Here is a 20791-nt window from a genome sequence, read left to right as displayed (position 1 = left end):
GAAAGACGCAACTTTACAACAGCAAAATACAAATACGTATTATCAGGTAGGAAGGCTTTAAATTTGTATAGTCTAACGATGTTTGTTTTGGTTTGTAATCGGAGTTTTATTAATGTCTAATGTGAGCGTTTATATACCAAAAAGAGCTTGGATTCGTCATTTTAAGACAAATTACCTCACAGACTTATAGTTAGTGCAAAAACTACAGTATTCAGAAGTCTTCTAATAGAAATTGAAAAACATTATTTGAGATATGCAAAATTGATTTGTTTAGCCGTCAATGTGTTAGTAACCACTACAGTTGAACTGTCTAGTAATTGTCTCGTCTCTCTACAGGTTCTCTGATGTGGAAAAATCGTATCATAGTTGACAACAGTTCACAATATCATCAAGCAGTCATGAAGAAGTTCTTTATCCTAATATCTGTAATTGTCATGCTGTGCGTACATGCCTTTAATATTGTTGAATCCACAGAAACGTGTCCATTATTCTGCTCATGTGAATGTAACCTTACCGAATTAGCAACTACTTCTGTTAATTGTCAACGCCAGACTCATCGTTATGTTCCGATAGAATTTCCAAAGGACACGCAACAAATATTATTAGAAGAAAACCAAATAAGTACTATATCTTATAAGCAATTCCATCATTTAGAGAAGCTAATGTTCATCAATATATCGTTAAACGAGGTAAAAACGATTGAAGAAGAAGCATTTGTCGATTTACCTTTCTTTGAAAACATTAATTTACGTGGAAATAAATTACGAATTTTACCTAATGGAATGTTTATCAATTGCACAAACATACGAACAATAAATATTAACGATAACATGATACGTACACTTTCTAATAAATTTTGTCCGCAATGCACACTTTTAGAAAACCTTTATTTGCGTAACAATGAATTATCGACCCTCAATGTTGACGCGTTTCTGAAATTTGGTAAACTTAAAATTCTTGATTTGAGAGGTAATAAATTTACTGGTTCATCCTTTCAAGGTTTTCGTTTTCCTAACTCTATAGAAGAACTTCATTTTGGATCAAACATGTTAGCCAATTTGAAATTACATAACATTAAGAATTTACGAGTTTTGAGTGTTGAAAAAAACTTTATTCACAGTACAGATAAACTAGTTCTTGAAAATACGAAAGGATTGCAATTTGCTAATTTTAGCGGAAATCTCTTGGCAAGTATACCATCCAGTTATCCACTACACTCAATACATACGATGGATTTTAGTGACAACCGGATACTAACGCTGAATAATGTAAGTTTGGGAAATTACGATAGCTTACGGGCTATATATTTCCAGGACAATAACATTTTAAAGTTGCCAAAATGTCTTTTTCGGAACAACAATAAACTTACCGAAATTCATCTTGAAAGAAATAATCTTAAGGCGGTACACGCTGAAACTTTTTGCCAAACGAACACACTTTCTAAACTGTATTTGCAAGATAATAACATAACGCAAGTTGGATTATCAGATTTTCCCAGTCTTCAATTTTTAAATTTAAACAATAATAGCATATCAGATAGAAAATTAGATCAAATTTCTAATTTGCCGAATATCACTACAATTCTGTTAAGTTGTAATAACGTAACTAAACTAACTGGAAATCTTTTCAACAATATGAACAGACTTGAAGAACTAAACTTTTCTAACAATCAAATTGCATTTATTGGTAATAGTGCATTTTCCAACGTCGCAGAATCACTGAGAACAATTGATATCAGCAAAAATAAAGTAAAAAGTCTTTCAGATAGTTTTAACAAATTATCTAGTCTGGAACGACTTGACCTGTCACTTAACCAAATAAAAACACTGCCGCGATTTGTTTTCAGCGGCCTAAGAACTCTTTCGTTTTTAAACATTTCTTTTAACTCTATTGATACAATCGAAGAAGATTCGTTTGAAGGATTAGTTACCGTTGTAGACTTGGATATTTCTGTTAATAGTATAATTGATTTACCGGGTCACACATTTTCAAAAATGAAGCGTCTCGTAAGGCTGGACATAAGTGGCAACTTAATCAAAGAGTTGTCAGTAGACCTGTTCACGGGCCAAAAACATTTGAAGTATCTAAATCTTGAAAACAATAACATCCACTCAATAACTAATAAATCATTGTCGTCATTGATTAGTCTGTTAGAGCTGAATCTTCGTAGAAACAACATTGATCACATATCAAGAGAAACCTTAAATGGATTGTCATCTCTTATCAAACTGGATTTATCTAGAAATAATATACACTCAATTGAAGCAAACGCATTTCAACATTCTTTGAATTTAGAAAGCATCTTTCTCTCTAATAATAAGATAAAAAATTCAGAAGAAATCCTATTTTACTGTCATGAAAACGTGAAAGAGCTTTCATTGCATCACAACCGTATTCAAACCGTCAATGGTCCCACTGACTGTAATTGGAAAAATATACAATTACTTGATCTGTCATTTAACCATATCAAATCTGTATCAACTGAAACTTTTGATATTTTTCCAGAACTAAGGCATCTGATTTTGAAAGCAAATATCTTGACAGAAATTCCGAGTATACATAGTATGAGTTACGTAACTGTGCTAGATCTTTCAAATAACAATATCACATTCGTCGGAAATTCTTCTTTTACAAATTTCAAAGCGTTACTAGAATTGGACTTGTCTGGCATGTGTTTACAACAAATAGAGGCACTTGCTTTCGGTGAATTAAAGCACTTAGAACTATTAAATTTACAGAATACTTGCTTGACTAACTTAAATCGCAATGCATTTGGGAAACTACCGAACATTCGTCAACTTCGTTTGCAAAATAATCCCTGGAGTTGTGACTGTTTTTTTAAAGAGTTTCTGAAATTATTTTCAGATAAGGAAACGTTTCCTTTCCTAGACAATTCACAGATAATATGCCAATCGCCAAATGAATTTTACCTACAAGACGTTTTTGATTTGCCAGTGGATGAGATGGTTTGTAAACCGCCAGTTGTTGACTTCGTTTCTAATGTAGTAGTTCCCAACGCTAGAGGTAAATTTAACATAACGTGCATGGCTTACGGAATTCCAATACCTAAAATAAATTGTACAAATATTGAAACGGTTCAAACCACAGAAATCAAAATCACTGACGGCATACTTCTGATTTCAGAAATCACAGATACAAGAATTGAAGAATACAGATGCACTGCAACCAATGTAATGGGGCAAGATACAAAAACTATACAGATACAAACATCAAATCTAACATTAACAACCAATGTATCGCGGAACAATCTGGTTGTTATTATCGTAACAGCTATAGTAACATCGACGTCAACAATAATCACTATCATATTTTGCTACTTATGTTGTAAACATAAGAAAAAATGTAACAGATCTAATAAATACCATTTGAATGTCAAACCTGAAGTCCACTGTTATGATAATAAAGGACGCGACTTACAAGATGATTACGTCGCCATAGGGCGTCACTATCAAAAAGCAGGGATAACTCATGACGTAAATATGGAGGGTAAATGGAAAGATGTCCATAAACGTTACCTATCGCGTGAAGACATGATCGAGTTTGGTCAGTATATGGCGGAGCGGACAATGGGTTATGGGGAAATGAGAAGATTTAATAGTGACCATTTATATTTGAACGGTCACGAAGAATCAGCCTGGAATGGTCCTGATACGAACCACGTAGTCTCAGACGCTATCATTAACGATGAACTTAAATGTTATACATCAAAACCAAAAACAACCTGTGAATACTCTGGTCCAACTACTCCGATTCCTTTAACACCAGTGGAAGTAGCATTTAAAAACGGCTATGGAGATTCAAGTTACCAGGATGATTGCATTAACACAGTCGATGATTCAATGCTGGAAGACTTTAAAAAAACATTAACAGTAAAGATCAATGAATATGGTGACTTAGATATAATACCTGGTAAACGAGATGAAAGAATTGACGGAAACGGGAAAACCCTTTCAATAACATCATTGTCAAGTACATTGCACATAAGTGATTCAGACGAAGAATTAAACGAATCTGAAACAAGTACAGATGAATCTTTTGAGGCGATGGACGAGAGACGGGTGACAGATATTGAAGAACCTACAGATCTTCACGCGGGAATAAGTGATGGTCTGAAGCAAGCAGAAAATGGAGATTCAACTAGTAGTTGTAGAAGTAAATCTCTAGTCGGATTAAATACTAATAGTTCGAAAAATCAAGACGGTACGTTAACAAATAGAGATACAGCAACCGGTCAACACAAAGGATATCTAAATAACCACTATAGGCCAGTTTCCGATGACAGCACCAGTGACGGAACAAGTCTATGGGATAGTATTTCATTAGAACTTAACCGTTTAGATGTTATTGAAGCAGACTTCGAAGACTCAGTACTGAATTCAGGCAATGCATTACAATGTGTTAGCGATGAATTCTATTTTTGAATGACATTTTGCTTAAGCTTAAACAATACAGTTCTAGGCCTAAAGTAAGAAAAAAGTGACTACTAGGCCTAATATGTAAATATTTCTGATATTTTATAATAATATTACTCAAAGCATTGGATATTACAATATGTATGACAATTTTAAAGTAATTCATACTATTATAAAAAATACATGCTTGTTTTGGTTTTAGTTAATTTTTTAAAATTTTATTTTACAGTTATTTAAGTTATTTTTGCATTGTATAAATAATTGTATACATTTTGTTTAATGGTGGTGTATATCAATACTTCGATAGTGATATATCATAACATTAAAAAAGTGCACTTTTTTGTACAAAACCAATGTAGAACATTTTGCTTATTACTTGATGGCATCGTATATGGACAGTGGTGGATATAGGATTTGGAAATGGGGAGGGGTGGGCCAGCATAAAAAACACTCAATATTACTCAAAAGATAATAATTAAATAAAAAGATATATAGTTTACTTGACAACACATAAATAATTTACATTGCAAATTAATATACCAACCTAAGATTAATTTCTAAGTTGTTGGCCTGGAAAATCTTACGAAAGGACCAATACTAAAAGCTATAATATAATATTTAAAACTTTCCAAGCTACCAATTGTTTTAAACCGTTCTAGGACTACAACACTGTAAACTAACGAATTTAAATATTCTATCAACGCCACCAATTGATTAAATAGAATTTTGTTTCAATAATCCGCATTAATTACAAAGCGATACAGATTGAATGAATAACATTGGAAATTATACACGGGTAGAATAAAGCACGGGTATATGATTTAATATAGATTATAGATATGTTAATATTGACAATAAATCGTAGGGCAAACCAGCATGATTTAGTGTTAACTGGGAACCGACAGGTGGGGCGTGCGGTAATCTGTGTTACTACTGTCATCATGATGTCACGATATTAAATGGTGAGTTATTATTACATTACATTTTTGTTAATAATAGGCCTAATTGTACACGGTGTACGAAGAGTTTTGGGAGTATCAGTATATATTTGTATTCATCCCTCCCTCATGGGGCAATTAACAAAAAGAAGGAGATGGATCAGCTTAGATAATAAGAGCATACGAAGAGTTTACCTTTCAAGGTGTACCACCAATAATCGTAAACTTGTCTAGGTAACATAATGTTTGTGGTTAATAACATTTGTTTATTCACATTTTCCAAACAAGGTAAATAGTTTTGCTCATTTACAGTACCGGTACAAACTTAAGAAAACATGAATCTAGTCAATTGTTCCTTTTGGTTTTTTAAAAGGCACCAAATAAAGAATTGTTGTTAAAGATTTTTTTAAAGATTAGAATACTGAGAGTAGAGCAATGTTCTAGAATTTCCGTTCCCGGAAATACTATTAACTATAACCTACACTAGTATGTCTGTAATCTATTACAATACAATACCGTAACCTTTTTAGTCGCGTGGAGGCGACTCTATAGTTCACTATGTCGGTCGGTCGGTCTGTCTGTCGGTCCGGTATCACTATGCGTTTTAGCACGCGACTTATGGCTGTTGGCCTTGTTTAGAAGAACTTTATTTTCAATTACCTATTTAACTCCAACAGTTCACGGGTCAAGCTGTTCACTGGTGATTTGAATGCAATGTGTCCATAGCACAAGTCAGTGGATTTAACCGCACAATTAGAATTTTACTTCGTAAATAAAAACTGTAAAAACATACGTATTTGAAGCATTTTAATGTAATATTTTGTCCTTATAGTTTGACGTAGTTAGCAACAAAAGATTAAGGTTGTCTATGAGTTTAGTGTGTTTTAAAAGAACTTCAAATTTACTCCTGTGGTTATATTAATCATGGAGCTATAACATTTAATTGTCTAGCTCCATGTATTAATTATTAGGCCTACAATGCAATCAACTAAACAATTAGTATTTTTTTTCGAAAATACAATTTGGTATTTGAAGCATTCAACAAAATAAATGTATATTTTATCTTTATATATCGTAGGTAGGAGGAACACATTTTCAAAAATAGAATTTTTTCTGTGAAGAAAGTGTATTAAAAAAATCACCTTTGCGGTTATTATTATTACCATGTAATGGGTAGACAAACGTTTACATTAAACTTGTTATAGAAAATTACAAATTACTTTATACAATCTATGTTATTTAGTGTTATCCTTAATACAAATTGGTGTAAGGCATTCAAAACCTTTTTTGTAAATCTGTTATTTGTTTTTATATTATAGATTGATGCGCAGGACACTGGAAGGATTGTCTCAAGATGTGTTGTTGCTGTGAGGACTGTAGCTGTGCGAAGTGTTGCCAAGTAACATGTCGCGTCATTACAGCGATCATATGTATCCCGTTTCTGCTAGTTCTAGGATTACTGGCTATTATTTGTGCAATTATAGCATTCCCTCGTAAGTTCACAACTTTGGTTCGAACGCACTATTGATTAGCCTTCTCTCGTCAGTTCACTGCTTTGGTTCCAACGCACTATTGATAATCATCGATCGAATCGACATTATGACCTAATCTATTCATAAGGCACACTTACAATTAAATGTATAAAATACAATTGAACACGACGTCATATATCACCAACGATTCAAACATAGTATCGGTATATGAACCATGCCAATTATTCTACTGCATTACGTATACGTACGATATTGCTTGTTTCAATGTAGAAATATATTAGTTATAGTATACCAGCAATAAACAACATATATGCTTGGTGGAATAAATAATTGCATATTACACAGATTTAAAGAGTAAACAAAATGTTGTTACTGCAAAAACTGCAGTAAATAATTTTGACATGACAATCGGGAATTTCTGAAATTGGGGTAGAATAATTGATTTAGTCGCAAAATAAATAATTACATAACCATTTGTAGGGCATATTATTATGTCATAGTGGATTTTAAAATCAATTTACCACTGTTCAGAAATCGACGATTTTTTTTATATCGTGGAGATTTTTTAGATAAACAAGTCTAGGCCTATCGTTAGTATCATTAGATCTAGTTTCTTCGTAATTAATGTTTAATTACGGTTTCACTTTCTATTTCATTCATAAGACGACCAGGAAGTTGTTAATTAACAACAACTCCCTGAGACGACTAAGTCATAACGATAATGCTTACTTTTAAAGATAACATAACCTATCTTGGTTGTTTTACAGTGAAATGCCTTTGTCCCTGTCTGGCTCCTTGTATCCAAGGAATATTGGACTTAACTTTCTACATTCTAAAGGCGCCGTTTAGACTTGTCATGTGGGCAGTAGGCAAAGCGACTGATGACGAAGAGGATACTCCGTTACAGGATCCGTAAATTGATGACCAAACATCAGGAAACGTTGTCATCAACAATCATTTGTATACGATAAGGCTTCGTTCTCACAAAGACAAAGGACGTAATTTGACCAATCACAAGCGATGAATTATCCGAACTGTCGCTTGTGATTGGTCAAATTGCTTGGGTTGTGCTGACTTCCTTCTTGCGTACAAACACCATAAATCGACGGTTGACTAGAAACAAACCTGCCAAAACTTTTTTTATGAATCAATATTTTAAAGGATACAGTCAACAAAATCCCACCAAACGTAGTTAATAATTAATGAAAATTATTAAATACTGTACCAAGATTATTTTGCTCACCTATGAACGTACTAAGGAAAAGTACAGCTATACACCATTTATCAGTTATAACTGAATGAATGACATTCCGTGCAATGGACACATTTTTTTATATACCGTACCGCTTTTAATTGTGTCAAAGTTAACAGTAAATGGTAAAATACAAACTAGGTATATGCACATACAGCGGTAGGCCTACTCTATCAATCCATGTAACTGATAAAAACTTTCGAATAATAAAACTGATTTAGTTATTTAAATGCATCGAACTTTTTTTGGGGGACGCAAGATATTGATTTTTAAAATACTGCACTGATTATTAATGATATCGGCAGTAACATTTATTTTTGGTAACATGGGAAAGGCAATGCCAAAATGTCTAAAACTAAGCCTAGTACTTTACTCAAGATCTGAGCATCGCACTACGCAATTAATTTACTGTCAATATATGACCTTTAACACAACTATGGGCAGAGTGTTACTGGTATGAAGGCTGTCGGGCAAATCCTTCAGACAACATATAATATGTCATTTATACTATAATAAATATGTAAAACGTTCATTTGAAATTATAATAAACAAATGTGTATAAAGGAAATTACCGAGGCCTCATAATAAGCCTACCCGTAACGTTATTATAATTAAAAATATTTAATCCGAACCGTTTGTTTTATGAATATTGCATAATGATGCACAGTTGTCCTAAATATACCATATATAATTATAGGTCTATTTTTTGGCAAGATTGCACTTAGGATAATGCAGTTTGTTTTGCGGCAGACGACAACGAATTTACCTAACAAATGGCAGTCTAATAATTATGTTGCAATATGAGGCGGTAAAAGGGCTTCTGTCTTATCTGATGCAATGTAAAGCATTACGTGACATCATCTCATGGCCAGTATTGTGTTATAATATTTGATTGAAGTAGTTTAATATATAGACATTTTTATGGATATCTGAATTTGTTAAAAACTTTATTAACATAAAACCGCAAGTCAGGAATTTTTGATACACTTTTCAACAAAATACTGTAGTATTTATTTGATATAAACCAAAAAATATTGAGGAAAAAAAATGATTGTAGGCCTACAGTTTGAATTAAGAAAAATAAATCCTTCCATTTGCGTTACAAGAGAAACCATACACTAGAGTATATTACCGGTTAACAGTGTTGCAAGTAATTTTAAAAAGCTGGAACTTCCATAAAAAAAAGTAAGGACTGTTTGTTTGTCCTGACGCTTAGTATGATGATTTATAAAACGGATACAAACGCTTTGTAAACGACACCAGCTAAATAAATAACCAGCATTAGTTTTTCACATTTAAAGTAGGTCTAATAGAATGACATTTTGTCTATACCTCGTTCCTCCCTTATGAATCCATAGCGAAGCCATTTTTTCAGTGACCGCAACCTACGTTTTCACATTCTCAAACGGTTTTTGTGCATAAGACCTTTGATCGGCATCATACAATGTATTAAATTGTTTTAGCTTTGTTGTTTATTCTAGCATTTTTATTGTTATAATGTGAAATAACTCACGCATTTGTTCTGGAATTGATTTCACAGAAATACAAGATTTCTTTATAACAACTCCGAGACTCCAGAAACAGCAGTCGCTTTCATACATACTTTCATTTTCTTTCCAAATGACCAAGTTACTTTTCTTTTTCTTCTTCTTCTTCTTCATCACTACTATCAGCTCCAGGATGCTCTGGCATGGTTTGTTTTTCCGATTCCTTTGGGGTTTCTACTTCTTCCACTTTTTCAATTGATTTTTCTTCTACACTAGTTTCTACAGCTATTTCCATTTTGACATCTTCACTTTTTGTGGTATTGTCGTCTTCTGTCGATTTCTGGAGTGGTTTTGCCTGATCTTTTGGTGGGGCTGACAAGCCTTTGTGTTTCTATTATCAATCAAACATCAAGTAAAATAATCAAACATGACATTTTTGCATTACACTTCTACAACGATATAATAGATATATAAAAGGAATTACCCTGTGAAATATTGTGTGCAAAATAAGACCTCATATTTATTTTGACCAGCTGAAGTTAGAATTGTCAATGGTAGTGTATCGACTGATAGAGCAACATGCTCCAATCTTTATCCGAATTCCTACTTTTGTAATTAACTTTTGAACATTAATATGGTACATTACTTGGTCTCAACGCAAGGACATTAGCATAAATTTATCCTAAGCGCAACACAACTAAGTTGACCAATCACAAGCGAAAGTTCGGATGATCCATCGCATTGTGATTGGTCAACTGACTTGGGTTGCGTCCTGCAAGCTTGAAGTAGGCCTACAATACAAGTACTGTATTGTTTTAGTTTCCCAAAGGTCAACAAAATACTAACCTGATATGACTGCATTTGTTTAACTCTGCGTTGATAATATTCATAAACAAATGAGGCAAGGTGAGGCATCTCCTCAATCTGAAGAACACCCGTCGAAGGTCTATCGGAAGCCTTAAAGAACGAAGGTTAATTGTTTAACATTTAGTAAAACGCTTCCAACACAGCAAAACGGTTTCATACTTTCGTCCCACCCGTTTGTTAGACTTTTTCCCCTTCAAAATTATAACATAATTAAACCATACCTTTCTGGTTGTAGGAAAACCTTCTCCAGGAATAATGTGTAGTTTCAAAGGCCTCGCCATCAACTGTACATATAATAATACATTTTAGAAAGTGTTTAGAAGTATTTGTAAATGTCTTTTATATAGTGTAAATTGTTGCCTTGGGAAAAGCAAATTTCAAATTATTATACTGTTTTGACAATAAAGTTATCTTGAATCTAACAAGGCCATATACATGGCTGCAGTCGCGTGCTCAAGTTAGTGTTTATTGACCAACTGATAGTGAGCTGTATGCTCTACCATTCCCACATAGTTTTTCGCGGAAGAAATTAATTCGGTAACATTCAGTCAACCGTTAAAGCACTTAGTAATTTTGTTCTCCGGCGAACTGAAGAGTTTTTACTTAGAAACTCCGGAACTGATCTTCTGTATGTTAATAATGCTTTCAAATTGTGTTCTGACAATATTCGTTTAGATTGATCAAGACCGAAAAAAAAACTTCAATGCCTATTTCTATTTATTATTTTTATTTATGGTTAAACTTCAGAAAAGCAGGTTTTGCCAATCCATACAACGTCCTAAAACTGTTGTCACCAACAATTGTGTGCAGAATTTTGTTTCACTTTGTTTCCACTTATTTTGTCCTTGTCCTTCTAACAGACGACGGAGAAATATTTAGTTCAAGACGACTCACACACTACTCCACAGATCTGTTGTGCGTTCCATTGTGTCTGTATACAGGCTTAACTTCTTCTTGGTTTTCATTCTGAATACGTACTGAACTTGATATAGCTTTTATTATAAACGCGTACGTGTTTCGATAAAGACAGATATACAATCATATTATTATTATTATTATATGTAGGCCTACGTTTATATTCTAAATGTCTTTTTTTTAAGGCTCCAAATTTGTATTTCTGTACTGTAAAATTGTTTTACAAAAAGCATAATTATTGTTCGTCAAATAATAGAATTGGAATCTTTTGTTTAATGGATGAATGGGTGTGTCGAGGTTTAACATCTAGCTCAAAGACCTTTTGTTCAACAAATTAATATTCTATTCAATCACTCCAACACGCTGTACCGCGAGCTCCGCCTTTTAACAGGAAGTACCTGCTAAACAATTACGTAATGGTACCTGTACTATGATTTTGCAACCCTGGCGGTGCACTTTCAACATTGGGCGTATCCGACTGATCTGTTTTGAGATCTAACTCTTTGGAGCTCGTTAGTGACCAGTCGAAAAACTTAATGTTTTCTACGGTGGATACGCACACCTGAGAGCTAACAGAGCTTTATTATTAAGACTAAAGAATAAATAATTAAGCCTACTTCAACAAGACAGATAAAGTATTGCTTAAAAACAAACTAAATTTCACTCCACTATACTTGGGAAGGGATATATTGTATAAACACCACTTGACAATTTCTGACCATCATTGTAAGCAATATCTGATTTATTGTTTTATTTTGGTTGCACCACTAACGACAGTGTGTGCCACTGATAACCAGTGATGACAAATAAATAAATATACTGGGTCTTAAGTGCTGTGCCCTTACTTTTTGGGGGAAGAAGAAAAGACAACAAAAACATTGGGAAGGTTTAACAATAATTGATCATGCTTCCACTGATCATGATTAAGAAAGTGAACCAATAAAAACATGTGATCTAGAGGATCATGCTAAAGCAAAATATTTAACTTTATTTAACAAGATAAACTAATTCAGAATAACCAATCAACATTTTATTTTAGTAAGGCCCACACTTCCTTCCATAGTTTCCATGTATAGTAAGCACCCCTCCTGATAATGGGACAACCCACATACCTCATGACCAGGATGTTATATGTGCTGCTGAAAAGGGAGAAGCGGGTTCTTTGAAATCGAACATTAAACAGAACAGACGTAAAACCCGACTACTAGTATAATATTAGCCGTACATATCTGGTCAGTATTATAAAATACCAGTTTATCACGTTTCCCGATTTAATCTGTTAAGGATATACCTGACTGTACGTGTGTCAACAAGACTTTATAAAAATGTGTCAAGAACAATAAGAAGACTAAAGCTATTGTCGATACAATGATCTTATTTTAGAATTGGTTTATGTTATTAATCTATATAGCTGGATTCAAGTGGAAGCGTGGTTTTAATTGATTGCGACACCTGTATGCATAATACGCGACGCTGACGGAACAACTTCCAGCTAATATCAACTTGTTGGGACAATAACGTCAAATTACTTGATCGATAAAGAATGATATATTTCTTACTAGTTTAAATAATTTCATTTGGGATATTTTATGTTGAACTTGTGAAACTTTAGGCTAAAACGTGTAGACATTGGATATAATGCGAATTTTTAGTGATTGCATAAGGATTGCCCTTACTAACTTACTATTTTTCGCAGTTATTTTATTCAATACCTTAACAGGAGTTCAAGCATACTTAGATGGTAGTGTCGCAGAATGCACAGTGGAAGGAGAAGTAATCAAGTTACCAATACTCGCTGGGAACCCATGTATTACTTGTATATGTAAGAATACAAAAGTAGTTTGTAGACAAGATAGATGTCCGGATTTAAACGGATGTGTATTGGTAGTAAGCAATCCCAACACGCAGTGCTGCACCCAGTGTAAAAGTTGCTCGTTTAATGGAGAACATTATAAAAGTGGTGATGTTTGGTTTCCAACGTCCGATTCTTGCCAACAATTCCAATGTCAGCAAAGCATGGTGACCACATCGAGTGTACAATGTTTAACTCTATGTAATAATCCTATTTACATTGAAGGACAATGTTGTCCATACTGTGAAGGTTGTGTATATGATGGTTCCCGGCATAAAGACGGAGAGATATTTACAGCGTCCGACAATCCGTGCGTTCAGTGCAAATGTGAGGGGAAACACGTAAAATGTACGCGGCAGGTCTGCCCGGTATTATCCTGTCCAGATACACACCAACATACGCAGCCCGGGCAGTGTTGCCCTTTATGTATAGTTCAAAGAAAAGTGTTCGAGTTGGGGAATAAATGTATTTATAAAAGTGATGTATTCGAAGATGGAGAAGTCATTACCGTTGATAAATGTACGCACTGCACATGCGTAGATACAACATTTGTGTGTCACAGACAAGTATGTCCAGATACATTACCATGTAGTATGAGCGAACAAGTCATTGAATACGGGTCATGTTGCTCAACATGTCGCCGGAAGACGTGTCAAGTCGAAGACATGATTTATCAGGGTGGAGACATGTGGTTACAAAGCCCGTGTGAAAAATGTACGTGTACCGATCAGGGCGTCTTTTGTAGGGTTAGGAAATGCTAATCAGTGTTTTCTCCGGCCACCGGACCGAATTTGGACTTAATGTGAATATATAAGTTACGTTTAAATACTTGTTTTGTAAAAGCAAAGATAGAGTACATTTAAAATAAATTAAAAATATGATTTGTAGTAGGCAGTCAACACAGAGTTCATGGGTTTCCGATTAAAAATATAAGCATAACCTGACTTAAAATAGCAACATAATAAAAGCTGTTGCAATACTAAATAACAAAATGTATACACACTCAACAACGGTAATAGAAATAAATGTTACAAAAGTCTCACAAAAATCATTTTACTTAAGTAGTATTTGCAGTAAAAACTGGTATATACTGTATAATGATTGAATACTTGTAGCAAGTGATATAATCCCAAATTTGCATAAAAACAGAATGGAACAATTGAATATTTGTAACTTATAAAATGTCATACCAAATGTGAAAGTGAACATTGCACACTATCTAAATGTACTGTATACAAAATAAATGACATAGATTTACAGTATATGACTTTGTACAATAACTTGGTTTACAATTATTGCAGCAACAGAAAACTTGTTGTATGTACATGAACTGATCTCAATATTTTTATTTTGTATTTATAAGTTGTACATATTAGCTAAGAAGATAAAAATGATTAAAATAAGATAAGTAGAAAAATAATTGTGTACAGAATATCTTTGTGGGGAGCCTATAATCTTTTATTAGTCAACAGGCTATGAGTGAAAAAAAAAAAATTCAACTCTAATCTTGTGTTGTTGTTATTAATATTTACTCATATGATCACAACATTGGTGCTGTAAGCTGCTGGGTATCTAATTTAATATAGCAAAAAAATAAATACAGTACTTCTACGAATTTCTCTAGTGAACATTCTCTGCCATTCTTCCTTGTAAAGACTAGGACTGGCTCAGTGTCTTCTGATTGCTTTGGCTGCAGAATTATAAAGGTGAGAGTAATACTGTAGGTCTGTCCGATTTCAGCAGTTGATGATTGTCCATGCGGTGGATGTATTGACAGGCTCTTGCTGCTCTGAGTTGAAACTCCTTGACGCCAGTGTGAAACCAAAGTAGATAAGGCGAAAATCTCTCCTGTACCTTAATAGCCGTCAACCATTTATGACTGCATTTCAAAATTGTTTCCAAACTTACATGCTTACCTTCACACTTATTCTCGAACAGCATTGTTGAAAATTATTGTCAGGGTAATATTAGTAATATTATTATTAGTTAATTACAAAATACTGTGCTGTACATACCTGATCAAAGACTGGTTGAAGTTCATAACAGTTTTGAAAAAGAGATGCTCTGGCAAATATGTAAAGACCAAGACGTGCTCTGGACATGGCGACGACAAGACGACGAACATCCCTATAAAAAGCAAGCAAAAGAAACAAATTGGTAAAATCAAATTTCTAGAGAGAAAAAATGGTATATTCTAAACAATATAAATGACACACTAGCCAGATTTTCTAAAAAAGCTAAAGTGATGGGAGAAACTTTTGTTGGTTTTTGTTCTTTAAACACATGATTGTTTCTTATCTGTCAAAGAATCCAATTTGCTTGAAAACCAAAACAAAATGTTTACACAACAATTTGGTTATGCAATTGTTGCTGTATATGTGCCCATTTTGTTATGTATATGGGCAATCACAGACAAAGGGTAAGGGACAAATGAGAAGCTTAGAAGAATTAACATTAGTACGTTAAGGCATATTTTGCAACAAAGAAAATTTTCTCTGTGGTTAGAAAGGGCAGTATCATAATAATAATACATTCTTTGTATAAAGTGCTATAACAATGAATAATATTAACTTACCGTAAATGTCCAACTGTTTTTGTTCTTACTAAGGAAAGTAATATATAATCATTCTGTTGACCCTGAAAGCGATCTACTGTTGTTATCTGAAAATAATACAGACATTGACAAAAACACATTATCTATATATAAATTTACGTAAGGGCAAAATTCGGTAAATCGCGCGTTATTTCTAGAATGTTTACTCGATGGTATATAAAGTTGGTTCGTACTTTCGGTACTGATTTTAACCACCTGATGTAACCCTGTTTACTAATTAAATTGAGTTCGATAATTAGTTATTGACGATTAAAACGAATTTAGGTTCAACGATTTGCCCCAAATAGGGGTGTTTTTCGATCGTGGTATACACTGTCTAATGGATGTCCGTCTTGAAAAATACCCGCAGACAATAATACGAGGATGCTTCGCATTTTCCTATCTCCTCCTACGATAATTGTTTTTAATGGCTGAAAACCGGTTGAACAGCTCGAGTACAGCATCATAATGTTGAAGACAGGCCGATTTTCTTTAAAAAATACTATTTTGATAGATTTAATATACGTTTATACAAATGTATTGATTTGCGATGAATGGAACATTCCAATCTCTGTTCCACAAGCGTCTATTCCCTCAGGCGTCGTAAAGGCAAGTACTATATACTCATAACAGAAATTCGATCCATTTTTTTTTTCAATCTGTGCTGCAGAGGTTGGATATAATTTTTTTTTAAACGGATAATGAGCTAGCGTTTTCAGTCGCCGTATATTATGTACACATCTTTATTATTGCAGTTTAACCACCCACATCATCACCATTCCCTCACTGGCATGAGTAGCGTTGTAAAACCAGTAGGGGATAGGCCTACGGTACATCACATGCCCTAAACGCAGAACAACTTTGGTGGGTAGGGTAACCAACTTAAGTATGAATTGGCTCTAAGAAACAATTGAAAACCATTACGCCTACTAATAAAGTTGAGTTAAATAATTTAATTTTTATTCGATTTTAAATCGATTTTATGATTTTCCCCGAATAGAGGTGGTTTTCACAAATTGTTTTACATTATATAAACATACACGTCGTAGTGATGTATCGTTACATGTACTGTACTATTTCAATCGACTAGGACGGTGATAGTTTCAACAAAGTATTACATAGCAATGTTTTACTGTGTTTAGTGATATATTATTTGTAAAACATGAAAACAATTAATATTTCGTTACTAAATGGATAAAGAATATATTTAATATATTTAAAAATTGTTCCTCTTTGCACCCATCCTCTTCCCCATCCCTCACCCCTAATGTTACATACAAAACACAAATTAAGTTTGTTTAAATTTGACTTAAACAATTGGTCTCATTTTGTGACAAGTTTCTCTTTCCGGAAGTAATTCTCAGGGTGCTAATTTTAGTTGAGTACATAAATCAGTGTCTATTTATTCGTTCCTGTAAACGACATGTATTATTGTACGTACATTTGAAATCGCCAGTTTTTTAACGCTGAAATTATTATGTATTCGAGAACCATCTGTGGGCACGACCTAGATGGTACGCGAGCAAAGCGAGCATACCATCTAGTTATCTGAAATTAAGTGAAATCAAGTGAATTTAGATATCACTAGATAGATTCAAAGCCTCTGACAATTGGCCTTTACCACACTCAGCAAGCAGACAAACATTGCTGAGGTAGGTCGCTTTGAGTTAATAGACAAAGTTCCCAAGCAGACTTTATTGTTTTAAATGGCTGCTGAACACATTACTCTCTTATTACTAAATGGAATTGAGTAAAATCAAGTGAATTTAGATATCACTAGATAGATTCAAGGCCTCAGAAAATTGGCCTCTTGAACACTTATGATTGAGCAACCAGACGATAAACAAACATGGTTGTAGGGCGCTTTGAGTTAATTAAACAGAAGAAGAATAAAAATAAGCTGTGTCTAACTATAATGTATGTTTGAGGTATATAAAACAAATATTGCTGATTCGGGTAATAATGAGATCTAAGATCTGGACAACTACCTCCTGGACAATCACCCCTCTGGGACAACTACCTGCTTATGACAACTACCACCTAGGACAAACTATCCCGACACCTACTACCACTTACGACAACTACCCAAATAAACTACAATTTTGAAGAGTGGACTAGAGAATTTTGCTTTTTTATACTTTTGGCAATATATAAATTTTAGGTCTTATTGTCTAGTGAGAAGCACAAATAAACTATTAGCTGGCCTGTGTACCTTAAATTGCTGGTTGACCGAATCCTGTTATGTTGGTTTTTGTCTAGATTTTGTAGTTTTTTAGATTTACAGAATAGATTTAGCACTTTGGTAGATATGTGTGCAAACAAACCGTATTATTATTAAGTAAGACCACATACCTTGTTTGGCTCACCAATCAGAGGATTACTCCCACACCGTTGTTTGATGACATCACGAATCAAATGTTTCTGACCATTGTACGTTGTCAAAATAGAAATCTTATCAGCGGGATAACCTTGAAGACGCATGTACATGAAAAGCGCCACAACATATTCAGCTTCAGCTAAATTCTACAATAACAAACATAGTTGTACGGTTTGATGTCACGGTACCATGTGACATCAAACTGTACCGTGAAGCACTGTGGCGCAGTGGTTAGAGCATTGGATTTGCAATCAAGAGGTTGCTGGGACAAGCCCCGGCCCGGTCACTGCAGTGTAGAGTGAGTCCTTGAGCAAGATTCTTTATCCACATTGTTCCTCCCCACCCAGGTGATAGAAATAGGTACCGGTATGTAAAAGTACTGAGAAGGTATATCAGACTCGTTTGTGTGGGAGGAGTGGCATACCCCCCACAAACATACACACATAGTGGAGTCTGGCCCAAATGCTAAGGAAATGGAGATGCGCACTTGACTTGAAAAACTATAAACTCCCACACAATAAACAGAAGTAAACCAAATATTCATGCTAACTAAAATTAAAGTATTTATTTACCTGGTAAAAGTAGGGGTTTGGTTCAGACTCTCCGACCCAATTAAAATCTACCACATTGATCAACTGATAATCAAAGACAAGGCCAGCATTAGCCTTTTGAAATTCATCCTGTAACTGTACATGTGGTAGATTGCCTAGCTTCTTGTAACGCCAACTGTACAAAGCACACAAACTGTAAAAGCAAAAACAATCTATTATAAATATGCAACCTTCATTATAAACATTTCTTCTTTTACTGTGGAAACTGTTGTCATATTTAAACCCAGCTTCTACAAGATCTCGTCTTTTGAGGGCAGCATGCGTACATGTCATTGGTATTATTTTTGCCTCCTTGATTAGTAGATACTTTGTCCTATCTAGGCCACTCCAGCTCAAAGGCACGAAATTCCTTCAAGGTAAAGATTTATAAATTATGAAGAGAACTTGAACCGGTTCTGATTTATTTTTACTATGGTTTGGTCTAAATTAACTGCTAGACCACTCGACTCGTTACAATTCTACTTAGAAATGGATGTACACATGAAGAATCAGTCAAAATATTTTGTTGCATTGAGTCAAATACAGGTGTCAAATTAAATGGATTTTATTATTTTACTCTTAGGAATCATAAAAAGTACAAGAAATAAAATATACTGTACCTGGATCTAGCTCTGCCCTGAGCATCAAGATCTACCGTTGGAACGCCAAGACGAACCAGTCTGGTAAACAAAGACTGTTCCATATTGGAGTATTTCTGGAATGCCATGTTCTTGATTACTGGTGGCAGTTGGTGATGATCGCCAATCATAATCCAACGTTTTAAACGATTAAAACCATCCTCAGGATTCTACAACAAAAAAAAAACATAAAAAAGATCAACTCAAACCATCCGTGTTTCATCATATATATTCAAATTAGGTTGGCCGGTAATACCGATTGAGTAGACTAGTCCCCTTCCAGGTGCGACAAGCTACCTCACCCGATATCATGAAGGATGTGCCATCAGAAACCCCTAAAGCCTATACGTACCTATGGGACTTTTAAACTATATTTCAGATCAGGTGGACAGTACTTGTTGCTTTATAAAAGTAACTACAAACAGTATCATTGTAAAAAAAAATTCACCTGTAGTAGTAGAGGAACAAATGTCTCAATTTCTAGGATCTGGGCTGCCTCTTCCATCAGAATGTTGTCATATTTAAACCCGGCTTCCACAAGATCTCGTCTTTTGAGGGCAGCATGAGTACATGTCATTGCTATTATTTTTGCCTCCTTGATTAATAGATACTTTGACCTATCTAGGCCACTCCGTAGCAGCTCAAAGGCACGAAATTCCTGCACGGTAAAGATTTATTAATTATGATATTATTCCGTCTATAATCACACTGTCTTGAAATTACACCAAGTGGGGCATCGTAATACAAGCAGCAAAGCCCACATTGAGTGGGGATACTACCAGAACCAATATAAAGGTGACAAGCCAACAAAAGCAAAATGTGGTCTCTGGTCAGAAGCCTAGTGTTTCAAAACCAATTGAAAAAAAGTATATTGTTTTTATACCACAGTACAAATTACATAAACCATACAAAAAAGGCAAAAAATACATTATAAAACACAAACAAAATATAATTTATATATATAATGTTAGTAAGGAAGTTTTAGTTACCTCAAGCTGTTGGAAAATCTTCTTGATATGCCGGTAACAACCCTAAAAAAGTCAACACAATAAATAAATTATACAAACAAGTTGTTCATTCCTATTAAATCGACATAATTAAGAATGAGGTTTGTGGGCAAAGTTTATTTCTCCACAACAATGAAATCTTAACTGGAGAGGATATTTTGTGATTCTGTTGAATGACATTGAGTTGTTCTAAAAGGTTGTTTCTGAAAGGAACTAAACACAAGGAAAAAATGGGTATGAGTAACCTTGACCCGTTGTGATCAGGCCAATGTTACGTCTCACTAGTTTCTCTTATAGCTATATACATATATATGCGGTATGGGTAACTGCAACTAGTTACAATCAATTT

The 20791-nt window shown here is 34.2% G+C and overlaps 1 protein-coding gene across 3 annotated transcripts in view; it reads right to left on the bottom strand.

Annotated features, from left to right (window-relative positions):
* Positions 1–7955: 7955 nt before the first annotated feature.
* The window catches only part of LOC140054323 (RNA helicase aquarius-like), a 31036-nt gene continuing 18200 nt past the window's right edge, over positions 7956–20791 (bottom strand). For 2 of the 3 annotated variants that reach the window (XM_072099262.1, XM_072099264.1), the window contains exons 28-37: positions 20425–20466; positions 19884–20093; positions 19418–19605; positions 18780–18951; positions 18183–18353; positions 15813–15898; positions 15253–15364; positions 10692–10754; positions 10450–10560; positions 7956–9994 (exon numbers count right to left, since the gene is read on the bottom strand). In XM_072099262.1, coding sequence (XP_071955363.1) covers positions 9746–9994; positions 10450–10560; positions 10692–10754; positions 15253–15364; positions 15813–15898; positions 18183–18353; positions 18780–18951; positions 19418–19605; positions 19884–20093; positions 20425–20466 — 1404 coding nt within the window. In that variant the 3' untranslated portion in view covers positions 7956–9745. Of the gene's footprint in view, positions 9995–10449; positions 10561–10691; positions 10755–14798; positions 15117–15252; positions 15365–15812; positions 15899–18182; positions 18354–18779; positions 18952–19417; positions 19606–19883; positions 20094–20424; positions 20467–20791 lie in introns of those variants that run through there. The other variant, XM_072099265.1, reaches the window with a different exon arrangement.

This window comes from Antedon mediterranea, chromosome 7, assembly GCF_964355755.1.
Source record: "Antedon mediterranea chromosome 7, ecAntMedi1.1, whole genome shotgun sequence".
NCBI lineage: Eukaryota > Metazoa > Echinodermata > Crinoidea > Comatulida > Antedonidae > Antedon > Antedon mediterranea.
Note: the sequence above shows the minus strand (reverse complement) of the source record. Positions and strands in the feature narration are given on the sequence as shown.